The sequence below is a fragment of the Aulonocara sp. 'chitande type north' Nkhata Bay genome, linkage group LG7, assembly GCF_057382095.1.
Source record: "Aulonocara sp. 'chitande type north' Nkhata Bay isolate Kocher_YH1m ecotype deep benthic linkage group LG7, A_spYH_male_GT1.1, whole genome shotgun sequence".
Classification (NCBI taxonomy): Eukaryota; Metazoa; Chordata; class Actinopteri; order Cichliformes; family Cichlidae; genus Aulonocara; species Aulonocara sp. 'chitande type north' Nkhata Bay.
Genome location: NC_141350.1, coordinates 35,640,054 through 35,659,068, shown reverse-complemented (window position 1 = coordinate 35,659,068; position 19,015 = coordinate 35,640,054). Strand labels below are relative to the sequence as shown.

The 19,015-nt window shown below is 40.3% G+C and overlaps 1 protein-coding gene across 1 annotated transcript in view; it reads left to right on the top strand.

The window, feature by feature from the left end:
• Positions 1–19,015, top strand: part of arrdc1b (arrestin domain containing 1b) — a 55,411-nt gene that overhangs the window by 21,098 nt on the left and 15,298 nt on the right. Inside the window, exon 2 of the mRNA XM_086300201.1 lies at positions 16,611–16,721. Within this exon, the coding sequence (XP_086156327.1) occupies positions 16,611–16,721 (111 nt within the window). The remainder of the gene's footprint in view (positions 1–16,610; positions 16,722–19,015) is intronic.

The following is a 19,015-nucleotide window of genomic DNA, read 5'->3' as shown; positions in this document are numbered from 1 at the left end:
TCAGGTGTTTTAAGTTCATTTAAACCTGTGACAGGTCTGTGAGTTTCTTGTAATAAAACAACATCTGCCTGTAGTTTTTTAAGCTGGTTAAATATCTTTAACCTTTTTTCTCTGGTGCCAGCTCCATTTACATTCCATGTGACAAACCTCAGCATGCCCTTAATTCTGCGTGTATGTCTAATGATGTATGCTGGGTGTTTCGTTTAGACAGGTGGAGAGAATATGGAAACATCCCTTGTTTGTAAATAGAAAGAGAAAAAGAAGTGTGGTGAGAGACTCCATAAGTCTGACTATGTGTGTGAATATTCACTAATATGAACAAGCGTGGCTTGCTTATGTGTCCTGCAAGTCTGTGCGTGCTGTGAGGCTGTTGTGAATGTGCTGCCGTTGAGCTGATGTGTTTGCGTGATCGTGTTGTGAAAATATGGAGAAATAGAGGGTGTTGTTTGTAGGTGAGTGGGGAAGTAGGTGACCACAGCAGTGAAAGACAAGAGAAAGAAAGAAACCACATGAACTGTGAGCGACAACAAAAAAAAAAGAGACGAAACGGAAACATTCCAATTAAAGCAATGACGGAGGGTGACGGTGTTATATCTGCTATGACATCATATTGATATTACTAGGTTAAACACATTTTAAAGGAGAAAGTGTGAATGAATAAGAAAAGAGTGTAGCGGGTTCTTATCTGGAGTGCAGTCAATATAACCACGGTGTGGTGCCGAGGTCGCGGTAAAGCTGTCCGTCCACGTAGAGCCGGTCCACGGCGATGACAGCACGGGAGCCTTTCTGGATGAAGCTACGTCGAACTGGGAACAGGACCTTGCGTCGTTCCAGGATCTCTTTGGGGAACTGGTCGTTCACGCTGAAGTCCGTTCCTTTCAGCTCTCTGCCGCGACTCTTCACCTGTTCCTTCTGTTTGAATTGACTGAATTTGGCCACAATAGGCCGTGGTCTCCCGGTCCGCGACCGCATGCCCCCCAAGCGATGTACTCTATCGAAGTCGATGTTCTTTACGGTGTCCTCCGGCAGCTTCAGGTGGATTTTAATGAAGTTTTTCACCGTTGCCTCTGCGTCCTCTCCGGCAGTTTCTGGAATACCAGAAAACACAAGATTATCTCTCATGCTACGGGCTTGTAGATCGATAACGGACTCTTTTATTTTTTTATTTTCAATGTTTAGCTGGGTCACGTTATCGGTGAGAGATTTAACCGACTCCCGTAGCGTGGCATTTTCAGCGGCAAGCGTTTCCACCTGCCGCTGGCTGAATTCCAGGGATTCTCTCAGAGATTTAAATTCCCGGTGTAAAATCTCCACCAGGGACAGCCTCGCATCGAAACTGGACAATCGCTTGTCGATTGACTCCAGGATTTCTGCGATGTCTTTGCCGGCAGGCGATGTTGTACCGGGGGAGTCTGCCTGGCGACTTCTCTTCGATGACGGCGTCTCAATTTTGGCCGGGGAAGATGCACTCTGGGCCTTATGCGTTACTAAATCTTGAAAACAGCGGTCGATGTAATCTTGGAGAGCGTCTAAACTCTCCCCGTTGTCCTCCAGGGTGTTAGAGATGATAAAACAGATGTTGTTAGTTATATGACAATTGATTAGTATATTTGGTAATACTGAAGCTTGGAAAACCTTTGTTAAACTCTATGCTACCATTTGCTTTTTCTCCGCCAAAATCTCCGGCGTCTGACGTCACCTACAACATCACTTCCGTCACTTACCGTTCCCTTCCTTTTTAGTTTCAAGATAAACCTTGTTTCAAGACAAAACTTTGAGACAGACTTTGCATCTGGAGCCATGCTGTAAAATGCGATCCGGTCAACTGAGGACACTGCTGTCATGCGGGAATAGCGGATGGTTAAATGTAGCTCCCTGCTGACACAGATACCATCAAAACTCATCCTAAGCTGGTAGAGAGGCAGTGTTTGCACATTTAAATCCAACAGAAAACCTCATACAGCTGTCAACACAATGAAATAAAAGTGATTAATATCATTTTTGCCAGATGCCATTCAAAGATAATCCAGCTTCCACTTGTGCAAGCATCGTTAACATTTTTGTTGCTCTGGAAGCCAAAACACAGAAGAGTGTCTGTTATGGTTGTGATAGATGGAAAGTTTGTGGGTAACCTGGGGACGAGGATTACAGAGCAGAGATTACAGGTTTTCTAGTTTTGTGATGTAACTTTTTCAGGGATAAGCCTCTTACACGTGCATGCAAACATAGGCAGGGATTGGTGTGTTGAGGAAACTCAAACGCATACACACACACACACACACACACACACACACACACACACACACACACACACACACACACACAGACATAACTGCGGTAAACAGAACAAATTTGAGACGGACAGCAATACCTTTCCCATTACATAGGTGAGTGAAAACTCCCTGATAAAGGTGTAATCAGATGCCGTGATAACAGACTGTGCATTGCTTTGATCTTAGTCTCACTGGAGCAGCCCTGCAACATTTTTGCCCGGTCTTGCAGCTCTGTTCTGCTGCAGGGGATTCCCTTACAGTTGGGAGTAAGAGCTTGTAAGATCAGGTGGCTCTATTTGACATCTCTCACCGGAAAGCATTAGATGGGAGACGACAGAAAAGTGAGAGGGACTAATTGTTTGGAGCGTTTAAAGATTTAATGACAGTATAACTGTAGCATCAGATTACTGGGTTGCACTGCGGTTAAGAGGCTGTGACTTCTGGAGTTTGTCAAGAAAATGGAAGGATTTTAACAAAAAGCTTTAGAGGTTTTCAGGGATATATCAAGAAGATTTTTTTCTCTCACTTTTTAATATCTAGTACAGCAAAGAGGCAGAGTAAAGAGCACTGCTGCAAACATCTGATCAACAAACTAAATTGTGAATTAGGGTGATCTGTTCACCTGTTCCCATCCACCTCCGGTTTGTTTTAGAGAGAGAGCTGAAACAAGCTGCCTGCCTAGACTCTCACCATCGTTTTTCTTCTAGCAGTGTTATCTGCATTGTGCACAAGTGTGTCTTAAGTTGCACTAAATCCATTTTAATTGTCACTTGCTAATTATTCTGCATATTTAGATGAATAGAAAATAAGGAATAAATTATTTTTTCTGAATAAGCTAAGCAGCTGTATAAAAATAATAAGAAAGAAATACAAGCACATTTCCAAAAAAGTTAGGATGCTGTGTGAAATACAAATAAAATGGAAAGTAATCATCTACAAATCCTATAAATCTGTATTTTATTCAAACATTTAAACATATTAATGTTTAAACTGAGAAAATGTGTCATGTTAAGAAAACTATTAGAGCTTTTTGTGTTTGTTGGCAGCAACACATTCTTTAAAAAAAACTGTGACAGGTTAATGTTTACCACATCTTCTTTCTTTCTTTCTTTTTTTTAAACAACAGAATATAAACATCTGGGTACCCAGCTGCTGGACTTTTGGGATAGAACTGTTGACCCATTTTTGTCTGATATTATCGGGGTTTTAGCTGTTCAGCAGTCCTGGGTCGTCTTTGTTGTATTTATCATTTTATGATGGGGCAAATATTTTAAATTGATGTAAATCGGTTCACCTCATCTACGATGAAGACAAGTTGTTGTAATAGATGTAGTGTGCGTGGTGTAGCATTGTCTTACTAAACCAAGTGTTTGTAGTACCACTTACTTTTCCAATCTTTCGTTGCCCTGTCTCAGCTTGTTTAAGACGCGTTGCTGTCATCGAATTCAAAACAAGCTAAGATTTTTCATGAAGAAATATGTTGTCACAATTTAAACATTTGAAGTATAGTTTGGGTTTGTGTGTATGTGCATGCATGTGCATGCGTGTGCATGCATGTGCATGCGTGTGCATGCGCGTGCCTGCGTAACAGGTAAAACTGTGATCTTATGGCCCACGGCCCAGTGAGGGGAAAAATGTTGCTTTGGACACTGCAGTTATGCAAACGCTGTCAGCGTGAAATGGCATAGTGATCAGAGTAATGTGTAACCACATTAAGTACAGATGTGTATTTGGTAACCTGCAGGAAGCCATGCTTGAAAGTGCACTCATTTCAATTACAGGGCTTTGAAAGAGTGCTGTATTGTTATTTTTGATCACTACCTCCCTGAGTTGGAGGAGTGGGTAATTTAAACGCTTGCTGCCTTTCCTTTGCCTGCTTTCTTTGACTCCCTCTCTGGAGGGAGTTACACTCTGCAGGCTTATCTGGCACTGTGTTTGTGCACTGTTATGCACAACACACATCATACTGATTAATGGCTACCTGATAAAGTTATATACAGTTTTAAATGGCTCTGAAATACACACAAAATACTTGTACAATATTTAACTTTTGGCTGTTCTGACTTTTAGACTAGTCGGCAAGTAAGATAATCTGCCAGAAAAATCCATAGTCAAATCTAGTCTTCAAATTAGGTTGAGAACAGTGTTTTTCTTTTTCTTTTTTAAATTGGATAGTTTGAAACATCGTGCTGTAGCATTATGTTAAACTCTTGTCACGCAGGCACTGCCTGGGGAGTTTCCAAGCCTTTATACTTCTGCTGGAATGTACAGTATAGGTGAGAAATGAATTTTTTTTTATAGAGTATGTAGGAAGTATTGACCAATTCTTGCAAATCAAACAGCCCTTTGTAGTCTTATTCAAACTCCTGACCTACTTCAGGATAAAATAGTTGTTTATTCCAGCTCTGAGAGGGTGAGGGTTTTCTCGGTCTGCTTTGTCCTTGATCATTTCTGGACCTAAACTCGCTCACTGGGGCTCCTCTGTGCTTTTGTATGACAGGTGAAACCAGACTCTGTTATCAGTGTAAATATGAAACTACCTTTGTCCGCCCACTTCACTGCATGCCTTCCCGCTAACCCTCAAGCTGAGCAATTTTTCCCATGCACTGAAGCAGTCAGAGGTGTGGACTCGAGTCACATGACTTGGACTCGAGTCAGACTCGAGTCATTAATTTTATGACTTTAGACTTGACTTGAAAAAATGTTCTAAGACTTGTGACTTGACTTGGACTTTTACACCAATGACTTGGGACTTGAATTGGACTTGAACCGGTTTACTTGAAAAGACTTGATATTTTACCCCAAATATAAAATTTAACATGCATATTATATAGAGATTGAAAATGTGACGTCATTCACGGGTAGAACCGCAAAGGATTCTGGGAACTCGTGGCAAGCGGTACTAGCGCACGCAGGCTTTCAATTAAAATCAGTTATACAGCGATAAAAAGAAACACAAAAATGTCAAGAAGCTGTTGTATTATTAACTGCAATAGCCGGTCGCATGACAGCCACGGGAAGCCGACGAGTAAAGAGATCGGTTGTTATCGGATTACGTCGTTGAAGAGAAATTGTTCGAGCCATGTTTCCAAAGTAACAAAGACGCGACGGATGGTCTGGATTGCAGCCATTCAAAGCTCAAATATAACTTCCCAGAACACTCCAGCTCACAGGTTAGTCTGCTCCAAGCATTTACACGAAGGTCAGTGTCTTTTAGTACTTAATACGTCATTTTCATAACATAATTGGTGATATAGGTTACAAGCAAGTCTGGCGCTGAACAGAAATGGTCGCGCTATGCTCCTTTATTTATTGTGCATAAATAGTGAATTGTCCTGACACAATATTGCGTTTCGCTTCTGTTATTATGGTACATTGACAAAAACATATACTTTTATTCACAGGATAAAACAGTTTTTTGTATCACTAATTGCCCAGTACGATTACAGCATACAATATTATTGTCACTGCTACATTTCTGTGATGCGTACCAGAAATTATTTCCACGACTAATTAATTACCGTTGAGCTCAAAGGTCCTATTAATAAACGGTTAACGAATGTGTATTTATGACGACGATTTGTGAGACTGGTAAACTTATGATATGTACGATGGTCTTTACTTTCTACACGGTGCATTTCAAGGTCCTGTACCCATCCGTCAGTAAACTGTACCTGGGCTTGTTGCAGTGACCGGAAGTTACTAAACTTCATGAGTGTATGCACTCACTCCAAGAACCGTATGATTATAAATATGCATATAAATATGCTAAGATGAGATAGCTGACTTCATCTAACTAGCAAATGTTTTCCAGGCTACGTTGGTGATGCAGTTTTTTTTAATATGTATGATATTTTTGTCATGCGATTTTAAAGCCGGTCCTACAACCGCATCCAAGAATAACATGCAGCTTATCTCAGAACTGTCGGTGAAAATTATTCTTGGAGCTAGGTTTAATTGAGCTGCATTTTAAAGAGGTGCAATTTCACAATTTGTGTATATTTTCTAAGTTCACTATTTTGTCATGTGTTGAGAAAAACACAGATTAAAAAATTACATGGTCTAATATTTACATTTAGCATAACTGCAACATTATTTTTTCGGTTTTTTTTTTAAAGACTCGAAAGGACTTGAAATTCAAAGTTTCAGACTTGTGACTTGACTCGGACTTTTACACCAGTGACTTGAGACTCGACTCTGACTTGCCTGACATTACTTGAGACTTGACTTGAGACTTGAGGATAAAGACTTGAGACTTACTTGAGACTTGCAAAACAATGACTTGGTCCCACCTCTGGAAGCAGTAGACGGCATGCTGTGACTTAATGATCTTATCCTGTTTCCTGGAGAGGTTCAACATTTGTTACTCAGCTGCCTTTTCCTAGTCTGTGTTGCATATTTATTTGTAATCTACCAAGAAGGTTGACCAGAAAATAATGCCACTCCTTGTTTGGGAAACCTGCTGGTAGAGGAAACAGGAGCATTGTTTAGCTGGTTAGAAATTCCCCCGAAGGGCAAAATTATCTGAGAGGATGGAAAAGAAAAGCTGGAGCGTCATCGGTGATTTGTGGTTCTAAAGAAACAAAAGATGTGAGAAAGCACTTGAATGTGGTCTTTATCTGGAATAAATTCAACGGGTTCCTTTGTCCATGCTTCATGTCTCCATGTTCTGTGTGGTTGGGCCTGGTAGGTGTTTGACTATTATTGCCAGCAGACAGACAAACTGCACTGAAAACATTTACAAACAAGTTGAAAACAGTAGCGACCGAAAGTAGTAATTTCTGATTGGGTGGTATATATCTGAGCATATAGAAGTACTTTATTGTGAAACCTATGCACCTCATCTCATAGGCCTCATCAGGGTAATCATGAACAAGGTAATCTTATCATTACAACACGTCTCCTGAAAAGAAAAGAAAAGAAAAGAAGCTTCAGGTCGTGCATTTTCTAAGTCATCAGTCAACAGGTGAGGTGGTGCAGAAAGCAGATGTTCCTTGGATGTCGTCATTGCTTACATTGAGAGACTCGCTGGTGTGGCGAGAATGTGTCTCAGAGGCATACAAATCGTAGAAGCAGAGGACAGCTTGAAATAACTCTGAAGCTACAAGCTGAAATTAATGTCAATCATCAGGTCCCTGAATCAGCCTCTAAATCAGAGATTTGGATGGTAGCAGCTATCCAAATATTGCTTTTCTTCACTGATATCACATTATCAACCTTCTTGTTGAGAGAAAAAAAGAGGCTGCTTGGGTTGTATCTTGGAATACTTGTAAATGAAAGCCCTGAATTTTTCAGACCTGCACAACCAGTATTGTCTTCTTGCTGCATTTTCCACGACTAAAACCAAAATAGGCTACTGAGAACAAGAATAAAATATTTGCGAGCGATGGTTTGTTTGACAAGTGACCTGCTTGGGGACAAACACCTTGCCTGACTGGTTATGTTGAAATCTGCTAGAATGCGCTCATCTTGCAATAAAGTTGCTGCAGTACCCTGTAGGAGGACATGTCAAAGTTGACCAAGAAATATGGAATATAATTTGTACATGAGTAAATTAATCTTCAGAAGCATGTGTGCTTTAATAACAGATAAAACTTTGTTTCCAGAAGTATGCCTTTCAGTTATTGACGTAATGCTTCTGCTGTGCCTGACATGGACAGGTAGAAACCTGCCCTGAGCTCTGGCACACACATTGGGAGGCTAGGGGTGGTGGTGGGACAATTTCCTGGGATAATGACTAAGAAATCCAGGTTTGCATCCCTTTGAGAGCTTTCATATCTGGTTTATTTATTGTTTTTCTTTGTTGTTTTTTTTGCTTTCTAGTTTAGGTTTGGCAACAAATGTGTCGAGTTTAGATGCTAAAAACGTTTGGGTCTGCTACTAAATGCACAAATGCATAAAACAGCATTTGTTCTGGTCACCTTCTTCAACTCAACCACTCACTCTTTACAGTGCCACACCTTTCCTCTCACAGCCTCATGACTCACCTGCACACTGTTTGATGTTTTCTTCTATCAGGCTGTTATCTGATGTAGGTCATGGTGGATCCAGAAATGCTGTCGCTTAGAGCTTATTTACTGGATCTATCTGCCTACACAGTCTTATTTCGTGCAGTCTAATGAGTAGTAACACCAAGATCATCTCTGCCTACGGACACCTTCATTGAGCCATGAAGAAGCCCCGGAGAGACTCCCGTGCTGGCATCAGAATCAGACAGCTGCTGAGTCAGAGCATGCTTCCCTCTTACTATTGAGTGTCAGTTTCCCTCAGGCCTACAGGCTGGTGAAGAACTGCAGGTTCCTGTAGTGACATATCTAAAGTGATTGTCAGCTTTGCAGAACCAGACTAAAAATTTGTAAGTCTCAGGATTTCAGTGTTTAAACCTCTCAAGTTTGTGAAGAAGCCTACAGAATACCGACGGTATAGTCATGTAATAATATCCTTACATCTGGAGTGTCTCACATGTGCTTGCCATATTGTCCTTTGGAAATGATAGCAAAAGTTCCCATCTTTGACAGCCTGTCAAAAGAATAAAAGAAAGTCACACTGTTGATATATTGCGATTGAACACATTGTCCTTTTTGAGGCGTCTTTGCAGCTGGATTTATCTTCTCATTTTGCCAATAAAATGTCATCAAATGCTCTTTAAAAAATTAAACTTGGAACTCGGAAGTGCCAAAAACCATAATGTCCATTCGAGGCTGGCTCCTGAAGTATATCCATCTGGATGTTTAAAAGGAAAATGACTTCAGACATTGCTGCATTTATTGGAAGGTGCCCGGAGACAGGCAGCCAATCAGTGTCTGCTAGGCCCCACATCTTTAAATTGGAGGCACTGAACTGGACTTCTTCAGAGAACATCTGAGAGTTTTGTGCTTCGGGTTCGTTAGCAATCTAGTGTCCACAGTTTTCAATATTTTATGTTGTGTGATCGTAGATACTAATAACAGCTTGGGCTGATTCCCACCAAATGTGAAAATCAAAGAAAATTTATATTACCCACAATTTTTTCACTTCACATTTTCGATATACCGATATATATCGGATGACGATATAAAAACATCTATAGTTTCATTTTACGCTACCGTTTGTTTCGTGGTGTTGCAAAATAAGCTGTTTATGGCAATATGTTTTCATCGTTTTGATGGTCACTGTAGTGGCTATATTAATTTCTTAAAGTTCTCTCTTTCTCTTATATTTAATGTAACCACACTACTGACGGACAAGCGCCTGTTTTTATGCGTTGTCATTAGCAACAAAGATGGTAAAACCATCACGTGTCCGCTTGTTTATTTTCCACATAAACCTTTCACAATAAAGCTCAAGATCCTGTTGAGACTTTTCAAAATAAACTGAATCACGTGAAAGAGTATGCAGATTATTTACAGATGAGAAGCAAGAAAGAGCCGCCACGTGCTAAAAAATAAACCGTAGACTCAAACGTTAGAACAGGCTTTTCCCTGCAGCACGCCGTGTAATAAATACTCACAAAGAAAACGACGCCCAAGATTAAAGTTGACGTTGAAATTTTAACCACTCATATCGAGTAATATATTTTTCAGTATATCCCTCATAACAGGCTGACATCACCATATTGTAATAAAAACATCATAAAACATCAAAGTTTTAGTGTAACCCTTGCCCTTTAGTGGGAGTTGCGCTGTCTGAGTGCTACTGTAAGTCCTACTTGACACTAATTAGCTGATATGTCTTTATATTGTACCTCTATACTCTATGGCTCCCACTGCTAACTTGGTACTAAGTTGAAGCTCCATAATTAGGACACCAAAATCAATAGGTGACGTCATGGTGGCAGTTTAACCTGCTTGATTTTATGAACATTAACACATACATATATGTAAGCTAGTATGGTGGTTTGTCGCTTGTGTTTGTTTCCTCAAAGCAAAGGTGCCCTGAGTTTCACCCATACCAGGTTTGGTGGAGTTTGCATGGTCTGTAGGTTTGTTTAGTTTCTTCTGCGAGCTCCCGCCATCAGAAACAGGTTATTCTCCGATCACGGTGCCCTTGACCAAGGCAGGGGCTTAGAGCTGGATTTGGCTTCCCAGGTGCTGCCCCTAACCACCAGCTTCTAGTCGGCATTTAACCTACCTTAATACTACGATGGATTATTCACAGAGAATAACATTTCTTCCAGGTATTAAATAAGAATGTTTCACAGCCCCTGAAATCCACAATTCAGAGGAACTTAGCATATGAGTTACCACAGTGTTGCTGCAGTTAATCTGAAAAGGATTACTGCAACTACTACAAATAAGATAAAAATGCAAAAGACAACTAAGGGGAAAGGCTGCCATTGATGAAAGAGGGGGACCAATAAACCCCTCTTCTTTCTGTGCCTTTACAAATGCAGGCCAATTTTACCATTTATTATATGCATGCAGGAGTGGCTGAGCGCCCAATCAGCACCAACGATAAACGAGGAAGGAAGGAGGTGGTTGATAAGGGTAATCGTTAGGGCTGCACGATTTTGCATAAAATGAGAATCACGATTTTTTTGGCTTAGAATTGAGATCACGATTCTCTCACGATTCTCTTTTCCAGTATAAATATTTATTGCACTTATTAGCTGCACATCAACTTCGTAACAGTTGAGACTGAACATAAAAACAATAAATAAACATAAAAACAACAAATGTCTCACGTTTTGTTGTTGCCGCAAAATGTTGTACTGCTTGAAATTCCGTCTCCACCGTTGCTTGACACTGCGTGTATAGAGCAGGTAGTGCAACAATAGAAAAATAGTTGCAGGATGGCACTGTGTAGCGTTTGTCTAGGGTGTTGATCATTTTCCTAAATCCCTCGTTTTGCAGTGTTGATGGGAGCCATATCTTTGGTCAGGTGATAAGTGATAGCCTCCGTAATTTCTTTGTGCCTGCGGGAGTTCGACGGGTATAGGGAAGCGCTGTATAAGGTTCCCGTTATTGATGTTTGGGTGGTTGACAGGGACGGATTTTCTCCTGTCACTTTCTCGTCATCCCTGACGTGCTCTCCGTTGTTTTTTCCCTGCTAATTTTAGCATCACACGGCACAGCTTCTGTATCACGTGGTATAAGGCTCCGCCCTTGTCATTTGTTGAGCAGGAGGAGTGAGCGCTTGTTTTCATGCAGATTACGTCCCGGATCAAAATGCGGTACAATCGTCATCGTCTTTTTTTTTTATTTTTTCTTTTTTTTTTATCGTTGTCATTTGGAAATGAGATCGCACATAAGTATGAATCGAGATCGCGATTTTCTAACGATTAATCGTGCAGCCCTAGTAATCGTTTTTCATTTGTCACTAATATCTGCATAATTTTTCGTCTCTTTAAATCTTTTAAGGGACCAGACAAGCCCAAAGTTTAAGGTATTTTTTTGCGATTCTGTGGTGGAACTTGATGACACATCATCTTTGTGTCTACATATTTGTGTCGTACTAAGTGCCTTAATTTTGCTCATGGTCCATCTGGCTCCACGTGCGTGCCCATTGTCAGGCAGCAGACGCTCGGTCTCACTGCCAGAGCTGCTTCTCTCTCATAACAAAATTATTGCTGCAGCTTCTCTTCCTGTTGCTGCTACTGTGAATATTAACAGATTACCCGTGCGCTGACCTTTCATAGGCTGAGCTTTTAATGTTTCCACAGCAGACATCTGTAAATAATATCTCATGGTATGAGTGGATCTCTTTTCTGTCATATCACTCTGCTTTTCATTTCTGACGTGTGATAACTGCTCACATTTTGTGTTAACAGGGGAGAATGAATGTGTCTGTAATTTTCATGAATAAGGCTTATAGCTGGAGGAGCACAATGAGTTTTAATTAATGACCGTAAGTGGACTTAGTCTGCATGGCTCAAGGGCACCACCTCGTTTAGTGAGCTGCAGTTTTGGAGGTTTTAGTTTTAACAGTAAAAGCCCTTCCTCTTACCGGAAACTGTGCCAGCAGCCCTGGCGGTGTGGAGAGCTCAGCCATCTGCCACTCTGAGAGTGTGACAGAAAGAGAGAGAGTGTGTGTGTCTTTGTGAGATACCAGAGCTGAATCTTGCGTGGGTGTGTGTGAGCCTGTGATTGGGCAAACAGTCTGTGGTAGAATACTGTTTAGAGCACAGTCTGTGTTTATGCTTTTTTTTTTTTCCTCTTTTTGTGGAGATCTTAACTGATTTAGTGTAGAGTGCTGACAACTGTCATTCATGATCAAAGTGTTCTTATCCCAATGCATTGTATAATGCAGCTTTGTCAGATGCCTCTCCCCAAGCTGTCCTATGGTACCCTGATATTCCAGCTGCTACTAAAGCAGCTGTTGAACAGGCTCTACACATGGAGGCTTGGGGTGGTGGTGGTACAACTTCCTGGGATAATGACTAAGAAATCCAGGTTTGCATCCCTTTGAGAGCTTTCATATCTGGTTTATTTATTAACTTGCTAGTTTAGGTTTGGTAAAAACCTAAACTTTGGTCATGCAACACAGAGCACCTGTATAAAAAAGCCCAAAGCCGACTGTACTTCCTCAGGAGGCTGAGGTCTTTTAACATCTGCAGGAAGCTCCTGAGGATGTTTTACCAGTCGGTGGTTGCTGGAGTACTTTTCTATGCTGTGGTGTGCTGGGGGAGCAGCACAGCAAAGAGGGACTCATCCAGGCTGGAGAAACTGATCAGGAGGGCTAGCTCTGTGGTCGGCATGAAGCTGGACACTCTGGTGACAGTGGCAGAGAAAAGGACATTAAAGAAACTGATGGACATTATGAACAATGCTGGGCATCCTCTGCACACGGCCATAAACAATCAGAAGAGTCTGTTCAGTGACAGGTTGCTTCTCCCCAAGACAAGAACTAACAGACTTAAAAACTCCTTTGTCCCACACGCCATCAGACTGTTTAACTCCTCTCTGGAGGGGAGAGGGAGGGGAGACAGGAGGACAAAGGAGGGGGGAACAACTAAGCTGTAGTGCCTCTTCACCTCACTGTACAATACCTTGTGCAATACTTTTTGTAAATAGTCAACAGTGCAATAGACTCAATACTTGAAATGTGCAATTCACTTGTATTTTTATTTTTTATTCCTATTTATTCTATTTATCCCCTTTGTATATTTTATTTATATTTGTCTCTGTATTTATATATGTGTGTGTGTGTGTGTGTGTGTGTGTGTGTGTGTGTGTGTGTGTGTGTATATGTATGTATGTATGTATGTATGTATGTATGTATGTATGTATATATATATATATATATATATATATATATATATATATATATATATATATATATATATATATATATATAAATTCTGTAACTGTAACTTCGGTCGTTGCTGTGCTTTTTGGAAGTCGAATTTCCCAGAGGAACCCACCCGAGGGATTAATAAAGTTCTATCTTATCTTATCTTATCTTAAAAATGTGTTACGTTTAGATGCTAAAAACGTTTTATGACTTGTGCTATTGAATAACACAAGTAAAAATTGTAGTGAAACCCTACCACTGCCAGTCTTGGAGCCCTGTTGTTCACTGTTGAGGCTCAAACCACATCAATGTTTGAAGGCCCGCAGTGATGTGAAATTATACCCCTCAAGTGACTTAAACCAAAAGCGAGCCCGTTTTAAAAATGTAAAAAAGTAAAAAGTTGTTAGAAGGAAATACTCAACTAAAGGTACCTGAAACTCCTACTTAAGTACAGTAATTAAGTATTTGTACAGTAGTAGTAGTTACTTCCCAACATTGCCAGAAATACAAATCTAACAGGGCCAGTCGCTTAGGTTTTACACTTTTAATGGAATGAAAAGGTACAGTGGACTATTGCTTGTAAAGTGCTTTTCTTCTTAATTTGTGGACACAAAGTGCATTCGTACTATAAGCCTCATTCACTCATACGTTATTTTATATGCCTGAGCACTTTGTAACCTAAAATTCCCACTCCAATGGAAACTATTTTGCATCAAGATTCTTCAGTATGCAGGTTGGATGAGCCAGGGATTGGACCACCGACCTTGCGATCAGTGGCTGTGGCTCTCTGACAAAAATGTAAAGCAAAGAAAGCTGGGTGTCATCGTGAGACATTAGCCCTTCTATCTGCTTTATGAAAAGGCGATGCAGATGCACCATCCTTCTGTGTAATCCTCTAACTTCTGTCTCAGTGGTAGTGTTTCTGAGTGTGTGTTTGTGAATGTTTTTAGAGGATTTTCATTTCCTCATGCAAACTCCATACAAAAAGAAAGGACTCGGGACCTTCTTGCTGTGAGGCAACAGTGCTGTCCACCGCACCACTGAGCTGTCACAAAGCACAATAAATAGCAATAGCATACACGTGGTGTGTGTATGCTTTTCTGCTTCTTATAGCCCCCAGTGATTTTCCTGGGGTTTGAAATCTCGCGTGATCTTGTCCAGGCAACTAACCACTCTTGCTTGATTAGGTGACGTCATTTCAACAAAAATTAATTTAACCAGCGTGAAGTTGTTGAATTTCATGCAGCTCATACACAACTTATTATGTTCACCATAGAAACTCTTGTAAATGTAATAACTACCCAATTTCACTTTTTTTTTGAGTGTATGAGTTGGAGTCTGAGGCCAGCTTGTTCCTGAGAATCACTTAAACAGTTTTTGTCTCTCTTGACAGTTGATTGTTGCTGACGTCAGTCACATCAGTGTGAACTTTTTTGCAGAGTAGAAATGCTACAGGATTGAGTGTGAAAAGATAACACGGTTTCCTGTGCGCTGAGCAAGCGGAACCTTCTTTCAGTTACAACATCCTGTGGGCTGATGTTTAGTTGAACTGCTTTTCGTCCAGGTACATTCAGTCATTGTGCTGTAACATTGTGATTTATCTAGCCTATTGCATCACAACAAACACCCAGTTGTGGATTTGCCTGCTAAAGCAGAAGCAGTGCTATAATCCAAACTAGTCACACTTGATGCGACCATCATTTTATATACAAAACCCTCTTCAGTTTCACAACAGTTCCCTAATAAGGTTTCTGGTTGCCATCTGTTTACTCAGACTCTTTTCACAGCCTGTTCTGACAGATTATTTATCACTGCTGCAGAATGCACACAACCAACAGGACAGGCCCTCAGTGATTTAGTAGAGTGTCCCCTCTTTGTGAGTCATTCTTATGCTAATCAGTGCTGGTCTGTATTTTTTATACAGTGTTGCCTGAATTCACTGCAGTAAGATAAGAGGACTTTTTCCAAGAACATCCATCCATCCATCTACTTTCATAACTGCTTATCCAGCATATTATATATGGTACAGCAGTTGTGTCTGTTTACATAGGTGTTTCCCTGCACAGAGTCTAAAGACAGGGATTTTCAAAATCCATGCACTGGTGCTTACATGCAGTCTTCCAAAAAAAAAAAACAGCATATAGCTGTCATGAATGAGATTATACATAGGTTAAACACTGCTTGGTTGAAAAATGGTCCGGGACAGGCATAAAACAAACCCACCAAAGATCGAAACATACAGTGCAAGAAGCACAGATGGATGCTGAACGGGACACTTTTTAAAAAATTGTTTTATGGTTATATTTCTTCTCTATTAATGGATATTTGTGCAGAATGCAGAATCTAAAGGACAGGGACGAGATTTATTTGTACTGGAAGCTTTATGGTCTCTGTTTGTAGGCACGTTTGACTGGGCTTTGGCTCCCTGCAGGTGAGCAGTCCATATGGATCGCAGAAGAGGAAAACGATTGCCAAAATCCTGTCTTGTATAAACACTGGCTGCTTTCTGATGACAGTTTAGATTTCTGTCAACTAAAAAGTCATGGAGATAATTTTACTTTATCCATTTTAGTAGATTAAATAAATAAAAAGAAGTGTATGCATTTATTTATTTTCCCTAGTTGGGATTTTAAAACACAAAGAGAGGGGAAAAAAGTCAGTACACAAAAAGCCCCAAAGAAATACAATGAAATGAGTCAAGGCCGAGGTTCAGCACTTTCACAGACAGCGACTGCTGCAAGACTCGCTGACATTCACCTTGTGTGGTTAATGGAAGCTACGTATAGATAACAAACCTCAAAACAGAAAATTTTAATTCAGAACCACATAGACAAACGTTAATTTGTTTGAATAATGGTTCAAACTAGCTAATTTAATTTTTGGATTGTGCAAGTTAGTGTCATATCTTTGGCAAGCTTTTTAGTGTTGATCACCATCTATCCACAAGCACTAGACAACAAAGCCATGCAACTTAAAGAATCCTGCATTAAATTTAATGGGAGATTTCAGTAGCAAAGCAAAGCAATGGTGGGGTTCTTTGTTTTGTTTTTTTACACTTTGTGATTGATCATAAACTATTTGTTTAAGACAGAAGATTGACTCTTCTTTTCTGTCCTCTCTCTGCAGCCATCAAGGTCAACTGTCATGGCTCCTGTGGGGTCTCCAACACAGCAAACAGCACAGCATATAATGTGGAGGAACAGTACTTAAACAGCACGCTGTCTGTTGCCGAGAAAGGTAAATCAATATTTTCACACTCTGATAGGTTATCACACTTCTAGAGAGGTTAAAAACCATTGGCATACACTTGCTCTTTTTTCTAGGCAGCTGTTGCTCATTATTTGTATGTGCACTCTATGAAAAAACTTAAGGATATGCTGCTTAGATCTGCACGACAGTAAGACCAAACCTGTATCTTGAAAGCAGTGGACATACTGCAGGTGTGGCTCACTGGTTCAGCAGGTTCCCATGTACCTTATTGTTGAAATGCAGTGACCCAGGTTTGAGGCTGACCTTCAGCCCTTTGCTGTGTGTCCTCCCCTGCTCATTCTACCCTTTTCTGTCTGCTTTTCAATGCAAAACTGTCAAATAAAGGCAAAAAAGCCCCAAAATAAATCATCATTTAAAAAAAGAATATACTCCAAGTCAAAAAAAAAAAAAAACACTGATATGATCATTAGAGTATGTGAACTTTGCATCTTTCTTTGCTGATGACAGATTTATCTCCCAACCTATATCCCAACAAATATCAGAACCTCCTTGTCATGGCACAACTGTAAGACTTGACTCACGGCGACTGGCTTTTTACCCCATTCAGTTTAATGAAAATCTGCTGGAATAGAGCTAATGTTACAGTGGCCTTCAGAGGTTTTTGCTTTCCTCTAACAGGGGAAAAGAATTTGACCGATCGACTAGTTTAAGAGTGGGAAAACAGTCAAAACTGCACCCAGTCCAGTGGTTGAGCTTGTAGATTGTATAAATATTGCTCACATATTTAAAGCCATTTTAAACAGTTGATCACATTGTTTAGAAATCATCTTTTTCCCCTGTAGGCTGACATGCATGCACCTGTGCACAACGTGATTACACATTTTTATGTTCAAGCGATTATATGTTCATTTAGTGTGACACAACCAACATAACTTGGGTCATTTTTAGTAGATCAAAGTCATTCTCTGTCATTTTCCTTTTATTGTTCATCTTCACATCAGAGAGCGAGAATGAGACACTGTCGTCTGTAATCTCAGCATCAGATCCTTGGGTAGCAAGAATGTATGTTTGTGTGAAAGTGTAAGCTAGTCCTGCTCAGCAAAAAATTATAGGTGTCAAAAGTGCTTTCTACTGAGAATACAATCAAAATTGTCTTTGAGATCATTCCAGACAACGTAAAAGTTATTTTCTGCAGATATGCATACAGATGGCTTTGAAATTTTTGCCTTGTCTTTGGTGTGCCTCGGGCACAACCCTAGTTTTTGCAGCCTAATGAAGAGTTACTCAGAGTAACAGTCCCCTGAAGCCTGTCTCCTCTCTGAGGTGAGACATAGCCAATCAGAGTCAAGAAGCACTGATGAGACGGTTGGAGAGCCCCCACAGAGAGCAGGTTAGAGTATTTTTCTCCCCTGAGTGTCTCTGTACCAACATGCTGTGCTGCACTGTGCTGTTCCTCCTGCCTACGGAAATAAGAGCTTACAAGACCTTCTTTTGCGAGTACGATCTTCCATCTTTTGTATGTGTTGCAGCCCATAAACAGAAGGTGAAATGTGCCACGCATGCATGAAATCTGTTGTAAATGCAAATCACACTGTGGGACACAATGGCAGGCATTAGAGCATGCAGTCCATGCTGGTTAAAACAGCAAACAGTTCAATGTTTAACTCTCAGGGCTGCGTTCTTCAGCGCATGATAGAAACTTCAGCCACACAATGCTGGAGAGTAGATTTAGTCAAGTACTTTACTTAAATATAGTATTCAGGTGCTTGCTATGCTACTTCATACTTTTTCAACATTTCAGATTGAAGAGTTGTATTTTCAGTATTTCTTGGATTGTTTTTTTTTATTTTATTTCACTATATAGGTAAAAAAAAAAAAAGGCAAAGATCAGAGGAACATGGCCAGACTTGCTAGACCATTGTTGTGTTGTGTTTGTGTCGCATACAAGTGATGTCACAGGACTTTCGGACTGCCTTGCTGTAACGACCCCGTTCATATTGAGGTGGCACTCAATTGTAATGGAAGACTAACTAACAGAGTTGAGTCAAGCCACTAGGTGCTAGTGGAAAAGAGGCATTAGAACCAAATGAACCGAGTTTGAAACTGAGTGCTGCTGGCCATGTCCATCGCTTTATACCATACCATACCACCTTTATTTATAAAGCACTTTAACATAAAACCAGAGTTCACAAAGTGCTGTACATGCTAAAAGCATAAGTAAAGAAAATTAAAATGAGATAAGATAAAATAAATAACTAAAAAACTAAAATAAATTGAAACATGTCAAAACAAATTGAGTCAAGAGAGAAGAGGCCTGCCTA